General features: G+C 56.0%; 1 protein-coding gene across 2 annotated transcripts; it reads left to right on the top strand.

Annotated features, from left to right (window-relative positions):
• Positions 1–1,320: 1,320 nt before the first annotated feature.
• MTCH1 (mitochondrial carrier 1) lies at positions 1,321–12,121 on the top strand. 2 transcript variants are annotated; one of them, XM_062625628.1, is made up of 12 exons: positions 1,321–1,509; positions 2,064–2,148; positions 3,328–3,434; positions 3,829–3,906; positions 4,220–4,277; positions 4,707–4,758; positions 5,545–5,604; positions 8,651–8,744; positions 9,107–9,154; positions 9,344–9,411; positions 10,100–10,175; positions 10,569–12,121. In XM_062625628.1, the coding sequence occupies exons 1-12, from the start codon at positions 1,354–1,356 to the stop codon at positions 10,641–10,643; spliced, it is 957 nt and encodes a 318-aa protein (XP_062481612.1). In that variant the 5' UTR covers positions 1,321–1,353; the 3' UTR covers positions 10,644–12,121. The 2 variants fall into 2 exon arrangements, with proteins under 2 accessions (XP_062481612.1, XP_062481611.1); XM_062625627.1 differs by lacking the exons at positions 10,100–10,175; positions 10,569–12,121 and adding an exon at positions 9,559–10,016 and having other exon boundaries at positions 1,336–1,509.
• Positions 12,122–22,586: the final 10,465 nt, after the last annotated feature.

Here is a 22,586-nt window from a genome sequence, read left to right on the forward strand (position 1 = left end):
ATCTTCCCTTGCTGCCTCTGGTATGTCCTTTTGGCTACCTTAAGCGTAGATTTCTGCTTGGGTAGATTTTCACAATACATACTGCCCTAAATTCACCACACTCCCTTCACCATATGTGGTTATGTTAGTTCTTGCTACCAAGACTACCATTGTAACATCTAGTTATACAAAACAGCAAAGTTGCAAACTCCTCTAATACACAAAGCCTCAGGTGCTTTATAAATTTCTCAAATCATTTTACTATTCTGTATGATTATTTTATTGTAAAAACCTCACCCTTTTCTAACAGGTGGGCTGTGCCCCACATTGGGGTACCCCTCACTAGAAGGGGCTGCCCCGCACCCCTGGGAGGGAGCATTGAGCTCCCATTGAGGGCAGGAGGCTCTGCAGAGGGACCGGGCAGGCTGGATCCATGGGCTGTGGGCAATGGGATGAGGTTTCAACAGGGCTGAGTGCTGAGTCCTGCACTTGGGTCACAACAAGCCCCTGCAATGCTCCAGGCTTGGAGAATTGTGGCTGGAAACTGCTCATAGGAAAGGAGCTGGTGGTGCTGATTGATGGAGCTGAACACGAGCAGCTTGTGCCCAGGCAGCCAGGAAGCCCCCAGCATCCTGGCCTGTACCAGCACCAGTGCGGCAGCAGGGCCAGGGCAGGGATTGTGCCCCTGTGCTGGGCACTGGTGAGGCCGCACCTCGAATCCTGTGTTCAGCTCTGGGCCCCTCACTGCAGGAGAGACATTGAGGTGCTGGAGCGGGGCCAGAGAAGGGCAGAGGAGCTGGTGCAGGGCCTGGAGCACAAGTGTGATGGGGAAGGGCTGAGGGACCTGGGGGTTCAGGCTGGAGAAGAGAAGGCTCAGGGGGGACCTGATGGCTGCCTACAAGTGCCTGAGAGGAGGATGGAGCCAGGAGGGGCTGGGCTCTGCTCCCAAGGAACAAGGGATGGGACAAGAGGAAACGGCCTCAAGCTGCCCCAGGGCAGGTTTAGATGGAGCTGAGGAACAATTCCTGCCCCAGAGGGTGCTCAGGCATTGGAACAGGCTGCCCAGGGCAGGGCTGCAGTCACCGTCCCTGCAAGTGTTCACACAGCGTGGAGACGAGGCCTCAGTGCCGTGGGTTAGGGGTGGCCTCGGCAGTGCTGGGGTAAGGGTTGGACTTGATGCATTAAATCGCTTTTCCAACCATCCCATGATCCCATGTCCCTTCCCTCCAATTACACCTCCATGTCCCCCCCCGCCGCAATGGTTCCCCCCGCTCCCCTCCCTCCTTGTACTCCATGGTCCCACCCCCGCGCCCGGCGCGGTGACGTAGGACGCACCGTCGGTGCGGGCAGCGCAGGCGCAGTGGCGGCGGGGCCATGGCGGCGGTGGCATCGCCGCTGCCCCCGGCGGCGCCGGCGCCCCCTGGCGGTGCCGCGGGGCCCCCCGAGGGGAGCGAGGCGCTGCTGGTGGCGCTGGGCGCGGGGCTCGCCGCCGCCAGCCACCCCCTGCTCTACGTGAAGCTGCTCGTGCAGGTCCGGGGGCACCGGGGGGGCCGGGGGTGGGCTCCTCTGTGGTGCCCCTGTAGCGAGCGCTGTGTGAACCAGGAGACCCCTGTGAAATGGGGGGTCCCTGTGTGACCGGGAGGCGAGGGCAGCTGTGGAACCGGGCGGCCTGGCTCAGAGAGAGACCTGCTGCCTGTAACAGGGAGCGGGGAGCCCTGTGGGGTGGGGACCCCCCCTGTGATGGGATTGGGACACCGCGTCCGGTGGGGACGCCTATAAAGGGGTGGGGGGGTGAGGATCCCCTCTGCACTGGGGGCTCTTGCATAAGGAGGGGTGGGAAATGCCTGTGTAAAGGGTGTCCTGAGAGCTTCCGTAGTAGGGACCCCCCAGAATGGGAGGGTTGAGGACCCCGTGTGCCCTGCGGTGGGAAAGGGACTGCCAGTGCCATGGGATCCCCATTTATCTGAGGGCAGCAGCGAGAGCAGGGCCCTTTGGCAGCTCGCGGATGCCGGGATAGAGGCTGCATGGCTTCAGGAGCTTTGGGAATGCCAAACAGGAGCCTGCTCATAGGGTTTCTCTTGCAGGTCGGGCATGAGCCACTACCTCCAACCATTGGAAGAAACGTGCTGGGAAGGAAAGTCCTTTACCTGCCCGGCTTCTTCACCTATGGTGAGCGAACATCCCTTGCTGCCAGCTCAAGGTCCTGCCTAAAATCAGGGCTGGGAGCTGCTGACCCCCAGCAGCACTCCCACATCCCCACTGGAATCAGCCGGAGGCTGCAGCGAGACATAAACCCCAACAGCTGGTTGTAAGGCACAGACGTCCCTACCTGTTGGTGGGGAGAAGGAGGTGGTGGCCCCGGTGTTGGTGCTTCATCCCCTTCCCGTGGCACATTGCTCTGAGCTTACACCGTAGCAGAGGGGTTGGTGGGGGTTTAGGTGGGGCAGGTTTGTTGGTGGAGGGTTTGGTGTGTGTTAGAGACAGCAAAGCGCCTGCCTTTGCTACCAAGCAGCCCTGCAATAACTCGCCCCCCTGCCCTCCTCGTTTGTGTTGTAGATGGAGCCCTAAACGGACAGAAATCCCAAGAAAAGGGGAAGGTAATATGTTTAGAAGGAAAAAAAGTGACTTTTTTCTCTCGTTGCGGCTGGAGCAGCACGGGAGAGGCGGGTGGATGCTCCGTGACCTCGGGGGTTGCTTTCCCAGGGGGTTTGCTGTGGGGAAGGGGAGCACACGGTTCTGAAAGCCAGGTTGGGCTGATCCCAAACCCATCCTGGGCCACCCAGAGCTGGAAACACTCTGATGCTGCCCTTTGGAATATGCATTTTCCAAATGGGTGGGTGATGGAGATGCGCTGATCTTAGCTTGGGACAGCAGAGGATGGGGGATATGAGCAGTACTCACAGGCATGTAGCGGGTTGTGTTCCACCTTGTTATGTCAGGGGGAAATTGGGATCCGTTGTTTCAGCTGGAGACCTAAGGAAGTTTGCCTGGGAGACGGTGGTGGGGCAGGAACTGAAGGTGGGTTTGTGGAATCCATGTTAATCCCCAGGGTGGAGGAGGGAGGAGATGACACCACACAGCACATGAGATGATCCCTCCCTGCCCCGCTCCAGTCAATCCACCTTGTAGCCGTTCCAGGTGAGCGAAAGAGTCAAAAGATGGGGAGCAGCCCAAAATACTGGAGCTGTCCTTCCAGATCAGATAGATGACAGGGAATACTTAAGGATTCTGTACATCCTATATGAAGTTTGGGGCTGTTACACTAAATCACTACAGTGTGGTTTTGGCTGGAGGTCTTTGGGGTGCTCTGGCTCCCAGCTGACAGCAGCCTGGTGTTTTCTTACCCAGCCAGACACATTGTGGAAGTGGATGGGAAGAGAGGCCTCTTCCGTGGTCTTACTCCTCGCCTCATCTCAAGCACTTTATCAACCATCACCAGAGGGAGTGTGAAGAAGGTAAAGGTCAGCTTTTCTCTCCATAAATCAGCTTGCCGGGGTGGCTGGTGCTACTGCAGAGAGCCTGCGTGTGCCTGCCCCAGGCCACGACTGCACGTGGAGGACTAAAGAGCCCAAATCCCTCCTGAGGGCTCAGAATACTCCTCCAGGACAGGAGGAGAACAGTGCTCATATCCCCCAAACTTCTTTTTAAACCTGTTTTTCATTTAATTCAAACAACCCGTCTTTTCTCCTGTTTTACTTCCCATCCTTCCTTCTCCTTTTCCCCTCTTGCCTGTTTTTCTCCTCCCATCTAGAGCACAATTGCTCTTGGTTTCCTCCTGTCCTCAGACACTGAGGGGTTTGGGTCAGTGTCTCCTTCAGTTTTGACCCTGTTTCTTCTCCTTCTGCTCAGGCCTGTCCACTGGAAGACATGGAGCACGTTTCTAACAAGGATGATGTGAAGACCTCCCTTAGGAAAGTGGTGAAAGAGGTGAGAAGGGGATGTTGCATCTTCATGGGTGATCAGGGAGATCGCAGTGATGTGCCTGGAAAGCAGGCACACACCTTAAACTGTGGGCTGTGGGTGGAATTACTTCGAGAGAACCTCTGGGTGGGAAGGTTGTGGGATATAGTAGCCACTCTGTGTCCACCTGTGGAATATTTCATAGGAACAGAGGTCTGCCATGAGCAACAGATTTCAAAAGGGGACTTGATACGGGTTTCCCTGTGCTGAGGGAAAGGCCTGAGCCGTGCAGGTGGAGCAGAGCTGCTTTTCACACCTGTGTGGGTTTGTTTCTTCCCAGACCTCCCATGAGATGATGATGCAGTGCATGTCCCGTGTTGTCTCGCATCCGTTGCACGGTGAGTCCTGTCCTGCTGCCTGGCAGCTCTCCCTGGACTGGGGGTCACCCCAAAACCCTGATTACTTCATGTGCTTCTTTATCATAAATTACTTTGTATGAAATCAGAGCAGATGCAGGTCTGAGCCTCTCTGGGAGGCTGACACTTGGGTTGGACTTCAAGGACCAACCCAGCAGAGCAGTGAGGTACTCCATTCATTCATCCAAGACTTCATCCTATAGACCCCATTTGGGTTAGGGCCAGAAATCCCTTCCATCACTCACAGTACCAGGGAGGTCACCAGTTTCTAATGAGGACCACCGAGAGGAGCTGGAGGTGACACAGCTTGAGGGAAGGAGGGCAGAAGGGTCAGGCTGTGTTTTCCTTCACATCCATTGCAACCCAAACAGGTTTTGTTTCTTTGCCAGCCCTGTGTTTCTCTCCTCCTAGTGATCTCTATGCGCTGCATGGTTCAGTTCATAGGCCGGGAAGTCAAGTACAGGTGAGTGGCTGCAGCTCTCAAGGGTTTGGGCACACAGAAGCATGAGTGGGAGTCAGCAGTGCCGGGTGCTCTGTGCAGTGGGAGATGTGGCAACCCAGGAGGTCTGGGTGGCCAGAAAGTGAATCTGAGCTGTGCTTAGAGGGTGAGTGACTGCAGGGTGAAGGTGCAGGGGAAGCCTGGGCTCTGTACCCAGGCTGCCTTGGTTCTGCCTTGTGCCCACGGGGGTTTTGGTGGCTGTAACACACCTTTCATCACACAGTGCGTCTCCTGCCGTTTTGCTTCAGGTGTTAATAGGAAGGGAAGCCAGCAGGGAGGCAGAGTAGGTAACACAAAACACTGCTGCAGCCCTGCAAGAGTTTTTCCAAGCCTGTCCCTCTGCAGGGCAAAACTACACGTGCAGCCACGTGAAAGCATGCTAACCCATGACAGCCAGCACAAGCTTCCAGAGACAGCACAGGGTTCTTGGGCTGAGAATCAGCTGAATCAAAGCATGTGATGTGCTGTGGTTGCAGCACGTGTATTCACTCTCACAAAGCCAAGCAGAGCTCTTCTAGCTTCAGCATTTGAGTGGCTGTCAGCAAGTTGGCTGTTCTCCTGGGCAGACCTGACCCTCCTTCACGGGCTGTGGAGAAGCAGCAAGAACAGAGCTGCAGAGCCACACTGCAGTGCTGGCACAATGGCTGGGGTGCCACTGCTGCGCCTGGTGGCTGCAGAGTATGTGTGAAGCTGCACAGGACAGAGATGGAGGAACCCCTGACACTTACAGCTCTTTTCCTTCCTTGGCAGTGGTGTGTTCAGTGCCATTGGCAGGATACTTAAGGAAGAAGGGATCCTGGGATTCTTTGTGTACGTGAGTTATTTCAGTACGTTCTCCTGTAGTCCAAGGGCACTGGTGGCTCTCCTGGCTGCTCTGCCAACCTCAGAGTGGTGCTGAGCTCCAGAACATTGCCTGACCCTGGGACTCTCACATCATTCCCATGAGTACAGATTAAATCTGTGGCTTTGACAGCATTCCAGCTTGGCCATTAAGTTTGACCCAGATCTTATCTTCACTCGAACCTTGAGAGCCCAGAGAAACCCAGTAGTTTTTTTCATACCTTTCTCTTTTTCCTTTGATGCTTCCTTGTGTTTCAGTGAAGGGCCATTTAAAGCACTTGTTTGTGCAACAGGCACCAAGATCAAGTGCAACAGTGAGACCCCTTGTTGAAATAAAAGCCAGGGGCTGGGTAAGAAGCACATTCCTTGAGGAGCACCATGGGTGCTTGTAATGAGCCTGTTTGCCTGTACGGTGGGATCATGATGCTGCCCAGCTCAGTGACGTTGCTGACTGGACCAGAAGGAGCTGAAAGGTGCTTCCAGCTGCTTATGAGGCGTGGTGGTGAATTGGTGGCATCCCTGAAGTGGAATTCTATTGGACACCTTTTTGCTTGAACCCTTATTTAATGCTTTTTGCCTTTTTTTCCCCATCTACATAAAAGCAGAACCACGTGCTGCCTCTACTCCCAGTGGGGAGATAACTCACTTAGTGTGTCAACAATAGTAAAGGCAGCTCTGACATTTCTGGAGGGGGTTTCAGGCCTGATGCCTTTGGCTCTGCAATCACAAAATCTGGGCCTCCAGATAAAAGCTGAATGCATCAGGGAGAGGCAAGCAGTCGGAGGGGGTATCACCTGTGATCCGCTTCTCCTCAAGGGAAAAGGGCTTGAGGTCTGCAGAGCTCCCATCAGTTTCAGTGTCCCTACATCTTCCTTTTGCAGCCCACAGCTTCTCTGCTGAGCTGTGCAGCCCCAGATCTCCATTAAATACAGGTTCCTCTGGGATGTTCCCTGTGTGTGGGGCATGGCTGCAGTCCTCCTTCCCCTCCACGTCCTGAGGAGTAAATGTGAAAGGAGCTGCTGCATTTCCTTCTATCCACATAAACCAAACACTGTTGGGAGCCTAATCAAACTTAATAGCTCACAGGAAAGGCTTTAACACAGCCCAAAATGTCTCAGGAGGGCTCTGAAGTTGTAGGTGCTCTACAGCCCCACTAGGAAATCACACTGCTGGGGGGGGGGAGCACAAACTGCATCTGTAGGACCAAACTGCTGCTTTCCTGCTCCCAGCCCTCCCAGCAATCAAAACACATCCTCTCCCTTAAAAATCATTGCTCCATTAAAACCATTAAAATCTCTTGTTTCTGGTGGCCTTACAGTATCTGTGCAGTACCAACAGTGGCACGCTCTGGATGTGTGCATGGCTGGAGAGAAACACTTTCAGGGGATGGACATATCTCCTTCCCCTCATATCTGCAGCAGTCTCCTGCCTGCCAGCAGGCCAGAAGGATGTTCCCTGGGCTCCAAAACTGCTGTGCATGGCCAGCTTGAAGATGGGGTTTCTACTGCTGGGTCACATCGCTGTACATCACAGCCTTCCTCATCTGCCTGCTCCTGTTCTAGTTTTTAATGACTTCTCTTTTACAAATATTCCTAGTCCAGATTTCCTTGGGCATCTCACCAGGCTTGAGCACAAATGAATTTGGGTTTTTAAGCCCCTTCCTGCAGCTCTCAGAGCCCTGGTCTCCAGTCACCCCATAAGTTTGGGCCCAGCAGCCATGGTTGCTTTGATGATGGAGGAGAAAGAGGGATGGATGGTTACTGCACATGGAACAAACGATGTGATTCTCTATCAACAGATGGGTAAGGTTTTCCTTACCTGGCTGCCACGGCCCAGCCTCCGTTTCTGGACTTTGTTAAGCCCCTGTTGTATCTGCAGCAGCTCAGGAGCCTGCTTCAGACCTGACTGAGTTAAAGAAAGGATTTTTTTTCTCAAAGGCTGAAAGCTAAACACAAAACAGACCTTCTCCTTGGGACCAGAGAGCTTTGATTTCCTTGTCCTGGCTGCTGCTCCCATCTATCACATCTCTTCTATTAAAGACTTCTGCTGTGCCCAGCCCCTGAGACCTGGGCAGCATCTCCAGAGCTGCTGGAGCCTTGACAATATACAGTGTGTCTGCAAGAAGCATAAACCCCAACCCCAGGCAAGCGGCAGGCTGGAGCAGAGCGTGTGGTCCCGACTGTGCTGCTGCTGCAGGAAGCAAAACTGGTCCCTGCTCCACATGGGCAGCAGGAATGACTTGGATTTGTGTGCTTGGAGGTGGCTCTTTCCAGCCCAGCAAACACTCGGGTGGCTCAACAGGCTCATTTTCAGAACTGAACGCATCTGCTGGTGAAACACAGCTTTAATGCACACCGGGATCCTTTTGCAATGCAACAACCACACAGCCAAAGCAGGAGGCTCTGTGCTCGATGCCTGCAGTGGTGCAGCAGATGCTGGAGAAGGGCTGACCTGGAGAAACCCTTTGAACCGTTCTGTTAATGTTTTAGCCATGCTTCCGGAGGGCAGCAGGGAACTGGGGGAAATCAGAGGGACCGGAGTGCTGCCCCCTGTTAATCCCATGTTGCAGTAGTGGGTTTTGCAGGAACAACCCCCTCATTTTAATTTCTAAAAGGAGGAAGAGTCCAGAGATGAACTTCTCATTCTGCATCCAGAAGAGCATCTGTAAAACGAGCTTGATAGATCCACTTCATCTGTGTCTCACTTGGATTTCAGAGCAGGAGCTGGCCAAGGAGGGATTTGGGGTAGAAAAAGGTGACTTGGCTGAGTCGTGTCTGAATGACAGATCCCAAACTTCCTACCCCAGAGCATCCCTTGGCTGGAGCAGCTGCAGCACATGTAGGACCACGTTTGAAGGCTGGGGGGCTCTTCCCTTCTCCCTTTCACTTCCTCCCAAAGCAAAGATGCATTCTGGGGGAGTGGGGTTCCTCTGTGCTGGTGGAGGGAGGGCTGAGCACCTCAGAAGGCAGCACTTGGGACCCTTCTGCACCTCACCCCCCTCTTTTCACCCTTGCAGGGGTTTAGTTCCTCACATCCTGGGGGACGTCATCTTCCTCTGGTGCTGCAACCTGCTGGCTCACTTCATCAACACCTATGCTGTGGATGATAACGTGAGTGCAAGTGCCCAGTGGAGGGGTTGGGGGGCCCATCCCAAGTGCCTGCACGTGGAAGGAGGTAACAGGAAGTGGGGGGTCATTGAATACAGACACTGGGCTTTGAATACAGCCCTGTGAAAGGGCTGAGATGCTGCATCTGCTCAGGGCTGTTTCAGCTGCACTTTGGGGGGGGAATCAGCTTTGATAGCAAATGTCTTCCCTGATTCCCAGCTGGGATGTAGCGTGGTTACTGTGGCTTTCTACTTTGTTCCCCTGCCACGTGCCCTGTGTTTGAGGCTCAGAGGGATGCCACCCAGTGACAGTGACAGCCTGGGGTCAGCCAGCTCCTCCACAGTCCCTTTGGTTTCTCTTTGCAGTTCAGCCAGGCATCGGTGATCCGGAGCTACACTAAGTTCGTGATAGGGGTACGTAGGAAACTGCTGTGTCATTTCTCCTCTTCCTGCCATCTGTGGGGTGAGAGCTCATGGTTTGGGGCAAAGGCTGCTCTGTCCCTTATATCCAAATGAAGATAACTTCTCTGACATGCCAAAGCTGGGAATAGGTTTTCTGACATGGTGAACATTAGAGAGGCTACTGGTTTTCTCTGCTTTCAGATTGCTGTGAGCATGCTGACGTACCCATTCCTTCTCGTGGGAGATCTCATGGCAGTGAACAACTGTGGGTATGTCCATCACACTGAGATCTAAGGCTTTCCCTTCCTTTCTTCCAGCCCCTTGTTGGCTGAATCCTCTGCTAACGATCGTAAAGCTTTCATACAGAGCCATAAACTCGATGGCACCTCACAGAGCCATCTCCTTTCCTGTCCCAGGTTGCTTATAATTTTAGATCAGAGGATACAGCCAAGAGCAGCACAAAAGCTCAAGTGGAGAGAAACGGGGAGTTGTGGTGGTGTGGCCCAGTCTGAAGTAGACTGGAGGCAGGAGGGATCAAAGGGATTGTGCTGGGGAGCAGCACAAGGGAAAGCAAAGCTGCACACAGCAATGGGTGCAGACAGGGGCACGACCAAGCTGGCTTTCTCAGTCCCATTGCTACAAGACATGTTCTGCATTCATGCTTGTGGGAAAGAGACTGGATCCAAGGTGCTGGTGTGGTGTTTTCCAAGTATCTGCTGGCTCTTGAAGGTGTAGATACAGTGCATAGTCCTGGATTAATGCGTGCAGGTAACACTCCAGGGGTAATTAAATCACATGATCTGTTGCATTGTAAATAATGAGCCGGTCGTTTGGCCTTCAGCCCAGTGCAGACGCTGTTCTGTGTCCTCACTTACACTGACTGCTGCTCTTGTGTTACCTGTGGGATAATGTGACACCTCCACAGCTATTCCTCAGCTATTCCTTGTTGCCGTGCAGGTTGCGTGCCGGCCTCCCTCCCTACGCTCCTGCATTCACATCCTGGATCCACTGCTGGAGGCATCTGAGTGCTCAGGTGAGGGGCACACGCAGGGCTTGGGGCTCCCGATGCTCCTTCCTGAGGTTCCTGAGCCACGTTCTTCACGTGCTGTAGCCTGTTTTCACCCTCCAGCTGTGGCACTGGTGCCCAGCATGGCAGTACTGCTCTGCCTGTTACGTGCCCTGAGCTGGCAGCCTGCAGCCTTTTAGCCAATGCATTGCATGCAGCAAAGGAAGGTGGCTCTGCCCTCCTCTGTTCCATATCCATGGGGGAAAGGCCCAACTGCAGCACCCATGGGGCTGAAACCCCACTTTCTCTGTAGCACCGCAGGGTGCTCAGGCCTTGCAGTGCGCAGGAGTCAGCCCCTGCTAAACCAGGTCCCAGTGTGGCTGCCCTGACCCTGCACTTTCTCTTCCTCCTCCTCCCCAGGGGCAGCTGTTCCGTGGCTCCAGCCTGCTCTTCCGCAGAGCTCCCGTCCCAGCCGCCCGCTTCCCCATTGACTGACTCCTGGGCAGGGAGAGGTGGTGAACTTGGACTGCTCAAGAAACCCTGAGCTTGATTTGACACTTGTATAGTTTTAGTTTTTGATCCAAATCCCGTGGTGCCAGAATAAGATGCCTCCTCTCCAGTAAGGCCAGCACCAAGTTGGCTTCTGGACATCTTGCTTCAGGCTCCAGCTGGACCAAAGCTCCATCCTCATGGCTGTTTCAACCAGGATGTGCAGCAGAGAGCAGAAGAGCGTTGACTTGTCTCTTTGGTCCAGTTTATGGCTCTAGGAGTCTGGGAAACCAGGAAATGCCCAGATACTGATTGAGGGACAAAAGACTGCTTCATTCTGCCTGAGCTGGGGAGCAGCGGGAGATCCAGGATCTCCTTGCTGGGAAGGCTACAGCAGCTGACCAGCTTCCTGGCTCTTCTCCTCTGGAGAGGGCAAAGGTTGGCATGGCTCATCCTGAGCGAGATCAACCCTGCGACCTGTATTTGAGGTTTTGAGGGTACCTGAGCAGTAGGAAGCTCAGCATCTCCCAGGGTGTGAGAGGGAAACTGGAGTATCGGAAACAGAAAAGGGAAACACTTCCCACTATAAAGAGCGGCACAGTTGCAAAGGGAGAGGCACAGCTTGGCTCAGGAGTGGTGTTGGGTCTTGGACATGGAGAGAGCTCTCAGGGAGGGCTGTGTGCTGTGATGGCAACTGCTTTGGGAAGGCTTTTTGTAGCAGGATGGGCTGATATAGGTAGGATACATCCCACAGAGCTGCTGGGTGTATCCTGGGTGTCCATTTCCCAGGGGGCATGGGGCCTGCTTGCACTGGCACAGTGGCACCACAGGAGCATCTCCCTGTCAGCAGCACCAGGAGCCCCAGCATTGCAGGAGCAGCGCTCGGTCCAGGGCTGGAATGAAGGAACAAACCTTGAGCTGTCCAAAGGCTTGCAAGGCGCCGGGATCCAGGGCTCCCTGTGCACGTTTGGCTCTCACGTAAGCAGCTCACTGGTGACAGCAGGGAGGGATTTACCCTCAGCTCTCCAGACAGGAGGTTTATTTGCACCAGTCTGTGCTGCCACAGCAGCCAGGCTGATTCCCCATTTTGGTTCCCCCACAGAGCAGTCTTTTGCACAGAGGTGTTGCTGCACTCCCTGTGAGGAGGCTTTGGGGTCCTTGAGCAGGTTCTTGTGAGGGGTCACATCTCCTGGTCCTCTGGGACCCCAGCCTGCCGTGGCACAGGGCTTTTCCTGCGTCAGACAGGTTCGATCCACACCTCCCAGCCAGGGCTTCTGGGGCAGTGCTGGTACATGCTGGGACCAGCAGCCTGAACCCAGCTCCGTTCGGTGTTGTGAAGTGGGTCCTGACTTTCCTCCCTTCCTCCCAAACGGTTTGTGTTACAGTAACAGAAGTTAAATAATGCATGGTCCTGTTCCCTAACACCAGAGATGATTTCCAAGAGGATTTAACTCTGCTCCAAAATACAGCTCTAAAACAGCTAACTTGGGTGTTTCTTTTTATTAAAGGTGGCATTATTTTCTGCACAGCAGGCACCCTCCCTCAGGGAAGGGTTCAGTTTGAGACGGGCACTTCCTTCAGTTTCTTCCCCTAGCAGGGGCTGATACAGCTTCTTGCAAACTCACATTCCCTCTGAGCTTCCACAGCTCCATGGAAGCTGGGGGGTGTAGGCTGAGCAAATGGCACTGGGTGCACCCACACATGAAAGTGGGTATTTGGAATTTTGAATCATAGAATCCCAGCCTGGTTTGTCTTGAAGGGACCTTAAAGCTCCTCCAGTTCCAACCCCTGCCACGGGCAGGGACCCCTTCCATAGAGCAGCTTGCTCCAAGCCCCCGTGTCCAACCTGGCCTTGAACACTGCCAGGGATGGGGCAGCCACAGCTTCTCTGGGCACCCTGTGCCAGCGCCTCAGCACCCTCACAGAGAAGAGTTTTTGACCCTGAGCTCTTGTGGGAGGGCTGATGGAGACCCCCTTGGACGGGCTCAGCTGCTCCATCCTCACCCCAGGACCTTTTGTCACATGAGCTGATTTCTTGCCTACCCCAACACTGGGCATTGTATCTCCCAGATCACCCAGCACCTCCTGTGGAGCATACATGAGCCTTTATCCTCAAAGTTAAGGTCACCTTTTGCTGGTCACACGCCTGTAAAACCTCTGACACCCCATGCACAGCCTGGCTGCAGCCACTGCAATGTAAAGGGCAATTTCCTTTGAGGAATTCACTTCAGGGATTTAAGTAAATCTGCACCAGAGCAAGCACCCTGCCACCAATTTCTGCCCAGTTCACTGGGACCCCCAAGCTTTGCTGGAAGCACATCACTCGAATAGAGGTTTTGGTCACTTTAAATGAAAGCCACGTTTCAAAGCTTTCAGGGCACTGTCTTACCTTGAAGTAAGGGCTGCCATTTATAGGAAGATTAAATATTCCCTTACCTCCTCCCATTTCTGTCCCTGGTTCTCATCCCATGCTTCCTTTGAGGTGTTCCACCATGGGGACAGTGTCTACACCAGGAGCAAGGCAAGTCTGGGACAACCCAAACCCTGGCTGGGCACCTTCCTCCCTTAAATTGCTGCCTGGCCCTGGGTGCTGGTTCTCATGTAGCTGATGGGGCCCTGCTCCCGTAGGAGATGAGATCTAGGCTGAAAGTTGTGGCCGGGAGAGCAAACCAAGGGCTGTGGGAGGAGGTTTGGGCCCGGTGCCTGCGATGGAGCCGGGGATTTCTCCCACCAATGGCCCCAGTGCTCCCTGATCAGCCCAGGAAACAGAGCTGGCTTCAAATATTGACTTTCTCCTGCCCAGAGGCGGCCTGGGTGGAGGTCACTGCCGGCCGGGGCCCTGGGGGTTTATCAGTGCAAAGCAGAGATTGCCGGGGCTTTGGCCTCACCTGCTCCCAGCCGCTGGCAGAGAAGGGAAGCAACCAGGAGAGGGAAACTCAGGTCAAGGCTTCCGGGTCCCTGTGCCAGGCCTGGACACTTGGATCTGATGGGGTTTCGGTGCTGGCAAAGCCTTTGGTACCCAGGAAAAGCGCAGCTGAGTTCGGAACGATTGCATCGTCCTGCTAAGGAGCCTTCAGTTAAACCCAAACCCCCACCCGGCCGCGCTGCCCTTCCTGCTGCGGAGCCAGGTGCAAAAGCAGCCCAGCCAAACTGTCGTAGTGACTGCACGGTGCCCATCACCCTGGTGTCTGGTCAGCAGAAAGGCCAGGGGCTGCCAGCTCCCCTTGCCAAGCCCTCACCAGCCCCAGCAGCAATGGAGGGGCCCCTGCTTGTGGCTGTGCATAAGGAAGTGCCCGTGCGGCTGCCCTCGAGCAGGCTGTTTGCTTGAGCTGCTCTCCCACAGCGCCGAGCTCACAGCAGAGAACTCCTCACGAGTATCTATACAATAGTAACCCTTGGGGAGGAGATCCTGCTGCCGGGAAGGTGGGACTGGGAATTGCTCAGGGTGGGCATTCGTATTGGACCCAGGCGCCAGCAGCGAGGTGGCCCTGTCCCCGTCCCCTGTGGGAGCAGGATGGTCCTGTTCACCCGGAGCGGGAGGTTCTGGAGGAGCAGGGTCCTCCTGGATTCCTCCCCCTGGACAGGGAAATCCTGGCTGGAAACAAGGGCACAAAGGGCCTGGCAGGAGAGCTCGGTGTGGTGGCCTGCCCTGCCATGCTGGCAGCTTGGACAAGGAGGGAAAGAGCGTGGGGATGCTGCTTTCCACACTCACCCTTGGCTGTTGTGGTCCTTTTACGGGGGGTAACTCCCTCCAACCCCCCCCAGCCGAGCTGTCCCATCACTTCCTGCCTTTGCAGTGCTTTCTGGGGGGAAGCAAGCAGCGTTTGATCCCTCCCGAGGCAATCCCAGGCTTTGGGGACAGATGTGGCAGCAGAGGCCGGCCGGGGTCAGCCGGGATGCCTTTGCCTGCAGCCACCACGGTCCCCGCATGCCTCCCTTGGCACTTGCACAGCACTGGGCCCCCATCCCGGGGGAGAAGCAGGAGGCCCAGGGAGTTGCGAAAGGGGGGAAAAGCCTCCCCGGTTCTGATCCAGTTTTGCTCCCTCTCCTCTCCCCCTGCTCCCTGCTGACACGGTGAGATCCGCACCGCGGCTGCGGCCGCCGTTGGCCGAGGCTTCCCCTGCAGAAAACGTGTTAATTCCGTGATCTTTAGCAATGGAGTTTTCTCCCTTAAGAGCCGCCTGCGCCGGGCGGCTCTTGTCAGGCTGCCAGCGGAGGCCGGAGCAGCGTCACATGCAGCCAAGTTTTACAAGGGGAGAGGGACGGGAGAGGGGACAGCCGCACGCACGCACCCGGACGCGCACGCGGAGAGACCTCCTCCGGGCTCCCTGCGGCTCGGATCGCAGCGTTTCTGATGATGATGATGATGATTTTCCTTCTCTTTTCCTTTTTTTTTTTGTGGTGTTTTTTTGGAAGAACAAAGCCTTTGGGGTGGGTTTGGCGCGGTTGTTTTTCCGGGGTTGGTGTCGGTGGCTGGGGAAGGGGGGAGGAAAGAGGCCGGAGATGGAAGGGGGGGGGGGGAACGAGAAAGTACCAAATTTCCTTGGCCGAGTTGCTGGGACTGTCGCTGTGAAACTTGGAGGAGGAAAAAAGGGGGGGGGGGGGGATAAAAAAAAGGGGGGGGGAAGAGAAATGATTAAAAAAATCAAATCTGATGACGTCACTTGGAGCTGGGGTGCCTTAACGCTGCCTGTCAGCTGCGCCTGAAAAGAACAGGGCAATAAAACAACAGCCGCCTCTGTCTCCCTCGTTAAACACGGCACTAATTGGATGTTAATTTCTCCTTGCTCTTCTCGCTGCTTGATTGTGAGGGCTCTGCCGGGCTCTCTCCCTCTCGCGCTTTCCTTTCTTTCCTGTTGCAATGCTCTTGGCAGCTCCGAGGGACTCCGGACTGCGCGTTTCCCCTCCCGCTCGTGGACTGGAATAATTCAGGAGCTGGGAGAATTAAAAGAGACGAGGCGCGGGGGTGAACGGGGCAGGAACGGGGCGGGCGCGATGCATTTCCAGAGCTACGCTAATCTCCCCGTTTCCCATGCATTGTCCTGGCGACTTGGAGCTGTTCTCTTCCCATTTGATTTCTCTTTTTCCCCCCCTGTTCTCCTTCGTGTTGGGCTGGGGCTGCTGGGTGAAAAAGAAATATATCTATGTTAAAAAAAAAGGGGAAAAAAAGGCATATGAAAAAAAAAGCAAGCATGGTTCAATGACGACAAACCCCCAAACCTCCTCCCAGCTCCCCCCGTCTCGCCGCGCCGCCTAACCCCTGCGTGGAAACAGGCGTTTTAGGGAGCCGGAGCAGGAAGTTGTTGTTGTGTGTCTTGCCCAGGTCATCCTGACAGGGTACGTGTGGCACGGTGGCGGGCGAAGGGGCTCGGTGGGCACCCAGCAGCCATCAGCAGCCGCCCTCCGTGTTGCCCCTTGGCCGCCGAGGCGGGCGAGCGGTGCGGAGGGGGAGCAGGGGCCTGGGTGGTGTTTTTGGGGGGCCCAAGGGACAGGATGGGTGGGGGAGCGGAGGGGAGGGAGCAGGAGGCGGAGGTGGGGGGAGAAAGCGGGAGCCGGGGAGTAAAGTCCTACCTGGGATCGGTGCCAACTTCCTGCAAAGGGTTACAGACCCGCGGCTCGGAGAGCCCACCAGAGGCGAGTGCGCTCTTGTCACGCGTCCAAGGCGAGATGAAGGCAGCGGGAACAGGTACAGCAGATGCCGAGTGGCCTCGTTTGCCCGCCGAGCGTGGCTTTGGCTCCGTTTAAACCTCGCCGACTCAGAGGCTTCGGTGCTGCTGCCGGTGGGGGCCTTCGCCATGGCCGCACGAGGCCAGCGGGTGCCAAGGGTGGGATGGATGCATGGGGTGGCGGTGGCAGCGTGGGGGGGGGGGTGCATGGTATCAAAAGGGGGGGCCTCTGCTGCTCGATCGCCTCCTCGCCGGTTGGATTAACATGCGGAAGATGCGCCTGTCACTTTGCTTACTGTCAGCGCTGGCTCGGGGCTGGGTGACGGCTTTGTTCGGTGCAGCCGGGGGAGCGGTGCCAACTCGGACTTGGCAGCAGCAGCCGGGTGGGCAGGGAGAAGGGGGCCGAGGGAGCGGGAAGCAGAGGGACGTGGCCGCAGGCCCATGCCGGAGCGCGGTGGCTCGCTCCCGGCGTGCGCTTCCCTCTCCCTCCCTCTCCTCCCGCGCTCGCCCGCGCCCAGGCTGGTGCAGGCGAGATGAAGACGTGTTTTGTTTGGGGCTTTTGGCATCTCCCCAGCAGCGCTGCCAACCCCGGCTGCCCCCCTCCTCGTGCCTGCCCCAGCCCGCTGCGGCTCCCCTCGTACAATCGCCATGACCCAGGTGCCAGGGCAGCGAAGGAATAAGGCCAAAGGCACCCCCCTGGCACCCAAAGCACCCCCAACACCACCACCCTGGGTGGTGGCTGCTCCAACCGCCCTCCATGGCGGGTGGGTTGTTGTTTGCGTGCGGGGTTTTTTGTCCCTTTCTGATTTCCTCCCCGCCATCGGCTCCCTCTCGCGCTGGGTGTGTGTGCTCCTATTCAAGCACCCGCCACCTCCTGTCGTGCTAAAACCAGGAAGGAGGGAGCCCAGGGCTCGTTTCTGCCTGGATGTTGGGAGCGGCGATGGAGGAGAGGGGCGGACGGGCGGGAAAAGGAGGCCGGGGGGTGGGAGAAAATAGTTCATCTCCCCAGGCCTTTTGTTTAACCTGCGTCGATGCAAAGGAAGGTCTTGGGGGGGGGGGTCCCTCCCCTTATCCTTGCTTTCCCCTCTGTGTTGGACCCTGGCAGGGCGTTATCGAACCGAACGGGGCAACTTTCCGGAACAGGCAGTGTCGGAGGTTGGTTTTCTGGGAGGTGTCGGGGCTCATCCCGAGGGCGCGCGGCTCCCAGTGCAGGAATTCCTGCCAGCTCGCCTTTGTGCCAGCCTCCGTTGGCCTTGGGTGTCTCGTTCGGATGGAGCCTGGCATCCAGGCACCGCCCATTTCTTGGCGTTGAGCTGCGAGGAGAAGGAAAAGGGGAGAGAGCAGAGCGAGAGAAGGGAAAAAAAAAGCTGTCTCACTCAAACTGGCCTTTCTCGGAAAAGGATCCTTCCCCGGTGATTGTCCGGAGAAAGCGGAGCTAAATCCAGCCACCACTCCACAACAAACCCGCTCTCTTCCACGGTGCGTCTCTTTGCTGCCTTGGTACGAACTCGAACCTCACTCTTAATTTTGCCTTTTTAGGGTTTTTTTTGTCCGTGCGGTTGGGTTTTTCTTTTTTTTTTATTTTTTTGCCTTTGATTTGAAATTACGTTTTTTTGCTCCTCAGTGGCTTTGTTGTTGCTGTAACCTGCCTCCTGCCCCCCAAAAAGCCCCCTTCCCATCGAGGCCCGTGGTGCTAAACCAGCCGACTTTACAATCGGTCTCCTATAGAGAGGGATCTATAGCAGACAGGCAGGTCCCTACGGGCAGTGCTTGGAGCAGGACCGCAGGGTGGTTTCAGTCCCTGCCCTCACGCCGCCACCCGGGATGCCCCCAGGAGCCACCCGGGGCTGGGTGCGTGCCTTGTGGGTGCTGCTTTCGTTCTCCACCGGCCGAGGGGGGCAGAAAAGATGTCGAATCATGTCGGATTTGCAATTCAACATGGCAGCCGCCGCTAACGTGGTGGGAGCACGGAGCAGCCCGGCACACGCGTGCTCCGGCCGTGCCAGCGCAGCGTGGCGGCACGGGAAGGGTGGAAGGAGGGAGAGGAAGGATGGGAAGGAGGGAGGACGCTGGTGAGGGCAGAGGAGGCGGATAATTTCATTTCATCTGGGGGGGTGAATTGAACCAGGAGCGGTTGGGGAAGGTGGGAACTCCAGCGGGCTGGGTTTGGCAGCGTTAACTCTTTAGAAGCTGGCTTGTTTTCCGTGCTGGCACAGCGTGCCCGGGCGGGCAGCACGCATGGGGAGATGCCCGGGAATGGGGTGGGAGGTTCTGCTGGTCCCAGCGGGTGAAGCAGCGCTCTGGCAGCCTTTAGGCTTTGGGAATGGACTGAGCCGGGTGCTCCCGGGAGGAAGCTGCTTTGGGAAGGCGTCGGGATCAACAGGGCTGCTCGTGGCCTGCAGCACCTCCTGCCTCGTGGAGGTTCTCACCTCTCCCGGGTGAGATTGGAGCTCTCTGGGTCTGCCAGGCCAGAGCCGAGCCCAGGTTTGGTCCCACTGTGTGTGAACCTGCCCTCTTTCTGTCCAACTGAATTCAGGCCCATTCAGGACACAACAAAAGCAGGCTGTTTGCAGGGCAGGATCCTTCTGTCCCACCACCGTGCACTTGGCAGGCACTCCAGAGCCATGAGAGGCGCCCCTCTTCCTTCACTAAATTCTTCCTCCTCTTTCCCCCCTCTCAGCTTTCCCCTTCCTCCTTCCTTCTCCCCAAACCCCCTCTTTCAGTGAGTGACACGTGGCCCTGCAGTAAAGCCTTTGACCTGGCCACAAGGCACCCGAATGCCCTGGCCCTACTTTGCCTCACATCTCAGCTGCGCTCCAGAGATGTTCCCAAATCACCTTGCCTGCCCCTTGCGGCCCAGAGATGCTGTCCTGGGTATTGAGCATCTTTCCAGCCCCTCAGTGAGCTGTGTGGCCTTGTGCAGCCAGGTTTGGTGGCTGGGATCTGCCTCTGGACCTTGCTGCTCACTGGTGTGTCGTTCAGCACAGCCATAGGAAGGTTTTCCCAATACCATGGCTGGTTTGGAAGATGAAACTCCCATGTGGGAGCTGGGGCTTGTGTCATTTGTGGGCTCTGAATCCAAGTCCATTGAGGGCCCTCTTCACTATGGCACATTTACACACCAGTTTCTATCCAGACCCTTTATGCCAGTGGGAAGGCAGCGCAAGTGTTTTGCTCATCGATCCAGCTTTCTCCTTGCAGATTATTTATACAAGCAGGGGCTGGGATAAACCCAGACCTTTCCCAGTTTGCTCCCAGTCCCTATTGCTTCCTGCGAAAAGCTGGTGGAGGGTGGATAGAAAAATCCCCCTAAAGCTCCAGTGGGCAGCTCCAGAGGACAGAAAGTCTGAACCTCAAGCAAGACACTTGTGACGTGTCCGAAGCAGAACATCTGGCACCCCTGGAAGAGCCACCCAGCCAAGGGATGCAGCTGCTTTATTGCACACAGCTCACAGCAAAACAGGGCTCGTGCTTCCAGAGCATGGCTCAGCAAAAAGGAGGAATTCTTGAAACTGGGAGCTGGATCCTTCCGCTGTTTATTGCCTTTGAATCCCGAGTGTGCTCCCAGGCTGCTCTGCTCCTTCTCCAGGAAGGAGACAGGAGCCTTTCCCCAAGTCTTGAGCCCCATTTGGCTGCTATAAACCCCCCCCCCCCAGCAGTCAGCAGGGCCACTCTGGCTTTGCACTGACATTCCTGAGAGCAGGATCAGGCCTCCAGGTTTGTGGAGGGTGGCTCTGGGAAATCTCCTTTCCTCAGAAGGGCCAGGTCTGGGCAGGGTTTGGATTGGGATTTATTTCCTTTTCCCATTTTTTAGGTAACAAACTGACAAACAGAAACCAGCCTCCAAGCAAAACGTGCCCTGGTGAAATCTGCCTGATTTTGGGTGCAGTAAACACTGTGCTCTGTGTCCACAGGCCGGGTACCAGCTGCCCCCCTGCTGCACCATCCCTGTAATCAGCTTTGTCACTCCACTGACCACTTCTGGTGGGCAAAGAGGGCGTAAAAGGCAGGGAGACCAAATCTGGCCTTTGTTGGCTCCATCCTCAGCCTTTCCACTAATTGTTCCAGTGGATTTGGGGGCACAGCTTTAACAAGATCCACGTAGAAACACATCCAAAGGAGAGCTGATGCTAGTGGCTTCATGCACTGTGGAGGACAGTATTCAGAGGTACCCAGATCTGATTCTCCTTCCGTACCACCCCCAGCTTGTCCCCAGAAGAATCAATATAGTTTGGTTTCCTCCCTGCTTTTCTTTTCCCTCTTCCATCCCTAATTTCTCTCCACTTTCTTCTGCGGCCCTGGTTTGTGAGCGTGGAGCTGCTCATGGCTATTGTTTATCTTTGATGTTACTTGGCTGCTGGGAAAGGTGACGTCTGGGAGCACAGAGCGAGGTGGCCGGTTTGTTGTTGTAGGGTTGCTCGTGGGCACTGAGCTGTGCTGTTTGGCTTTGCAGTTGGAAAGCCCAGGAGATGCACAGGGCTAATGCACACTGGGGTTGGCATGCTGGGGTAGTCCCGGCCATGGAAAATGTAAGAGAAGTATCCCAGCAAAGGGCACAACAGCATGCTGCATAAAGTGAGGTCTGTGCGGTCCAAGAGGTAGGTGTTGTGTTATTGTGGTGATGACAGCCAAATATCACCCCGTATGGAGCACCCTGTGGCTTTGGGAGGTCCACAGCCAGGCTGCGGGCTGGTGGCTTTGCCAGCACTGCTCCTGCTCATTCCCCCCAGTGCTCTTCTGTCCTGTGGCTGCTGCCAGCACATCAGTGTCACCGCCCTGCTGGGCTTGGGACTAAGGAACAGCCCAAGGCTGCGCACCCCAGGGCAGCCCTGGCCTGTGCAGGTTTCTCCTCACCTGCAAGACAATGACAAGCATTGTGCTTCCTCCTCCTCCTCCTCCTCCCAGCTTGAGGGCTCTGTGGGGCAGCCATGACTTGGTTGACTGCTCAGTCAGGATGCTCAGGGTCTGGTTTGAACTGGGAAGGCCCATGCTGATGTCTTAGTGCCAGGCCTGGGGACCTGAATCAACTGCAGCTGGGCAGGGACATTCTGGAGGTAACACCAAGAATTCAAGGAGCAGTTCTCTCCTTCAGTCTTTGCTTGCCCAGTGCTGGGCACTGGCTCTGCCAAGGGGAATGGAGGTCAGAGGGGCAGCTTGGGATGGCTTGGGAGCAGGCAGCGGGATGGGAGCAGGCTGATTTGCTTGCCCTAAAGGTTAGCAGTGAAGGAGATGCAAGGAGACTGGGTCCCAAAAAGCCCAACTTGGAGCAATGGCTTGGGTTATAGCATTTGTCAAGCGGGCTGTAGTCCTCATGTGGAGCCTCCACCAGAACTTGGGGGGGTGCTAATACCAAGGTGATCAATAGCTTGAAGTTCCGAAATCTCCTCCCAAGGCTCCTGTTAGTGGAAGAAAGATTAGGCTAAGACCCTGGGAGCTGAGCAGCCCCACAGGGAAGCTGCCTGGGATCATCCCTCTGCACATCACTGCAGCTGGGATGGATGCACAAGGACACGGATAAAGAGGTCTAAGAGGGTTTTGCTCCTTTCTCCAAGCTGGCACTGCACAGCAGGTGATGAAACCCAACCACTCAGCATGTTTCAGTATCCCAGGAATGAGAACACAGCCAAGGTCTCCACCAGCATCACCTCCCAGTTCAGTCTGGCCAGTGGTCCTGCGGCGTGCTGGGGGATCACCGCTGCTGGTTTAAATCTGCTAAAGCTCCATCAGCCCTGTGCTGATGCACACACACAGAAGCGGCTGCATCTCAGCAGGGATGCGGAGACACACGATGTGTCGAGCCCCATCGCAGACTGTGTTGCACACCTTGCTCTTGTTAGCCCTGAAATCTTCCCAGCTGTTCAGAGAAGCAGCAGCAAGAGAAGAGTCCAGCAATGAGCTCCCAGAGCAGGGAGGGAAACTTGAGCCGGTGGAGCCTGGCTGTGCTGGAGCTGAGAGCCTGGATAGGCCCCTGACTTGGGGCAGGATCCAGCCGTGCCTCAGCATTGTGGGAGCTCCCATCTGGATCTCAGCTTTGCAGTCAGGGCCCTCCCCTGCCCAGGGGATTAGCAGAGATGTGGTTCCCAGGGCGGGGGAAGGGGCTAATGAACAGAGACAGGATAACGAAGCAGGTAAGGGCTTCCTGTACTTTAGGGCTCAGGAGGAAATCCTGCAGCTGGTGAATCTGGGTGCGATTAGTGTCCATTTCTCGCTGTGTAACCAACCCATCTGCTCATCCCTGCGCATCGACAGCGCACGCCCCGTTGCAGGCAGATGCCTCCCGGGC

Source organism: Pezoporus occidentalis, unplaced genomic scaffold, assembly GCF_034315485.1.
Source record: "Pezoporus occidentalis ecotype Australia unplaced genomic scaffold, CSIRO_AGI_Poc_V1 ctg280, whole genome shotgun sequence".
Classification (NCBI taxonomy): domain Eukaryota; kingdom Metazoa; phylum Chordata; class Aves; order Psittaciformes; family Psittacidae; genus Pezoporus; species Pezoporus occidentalis.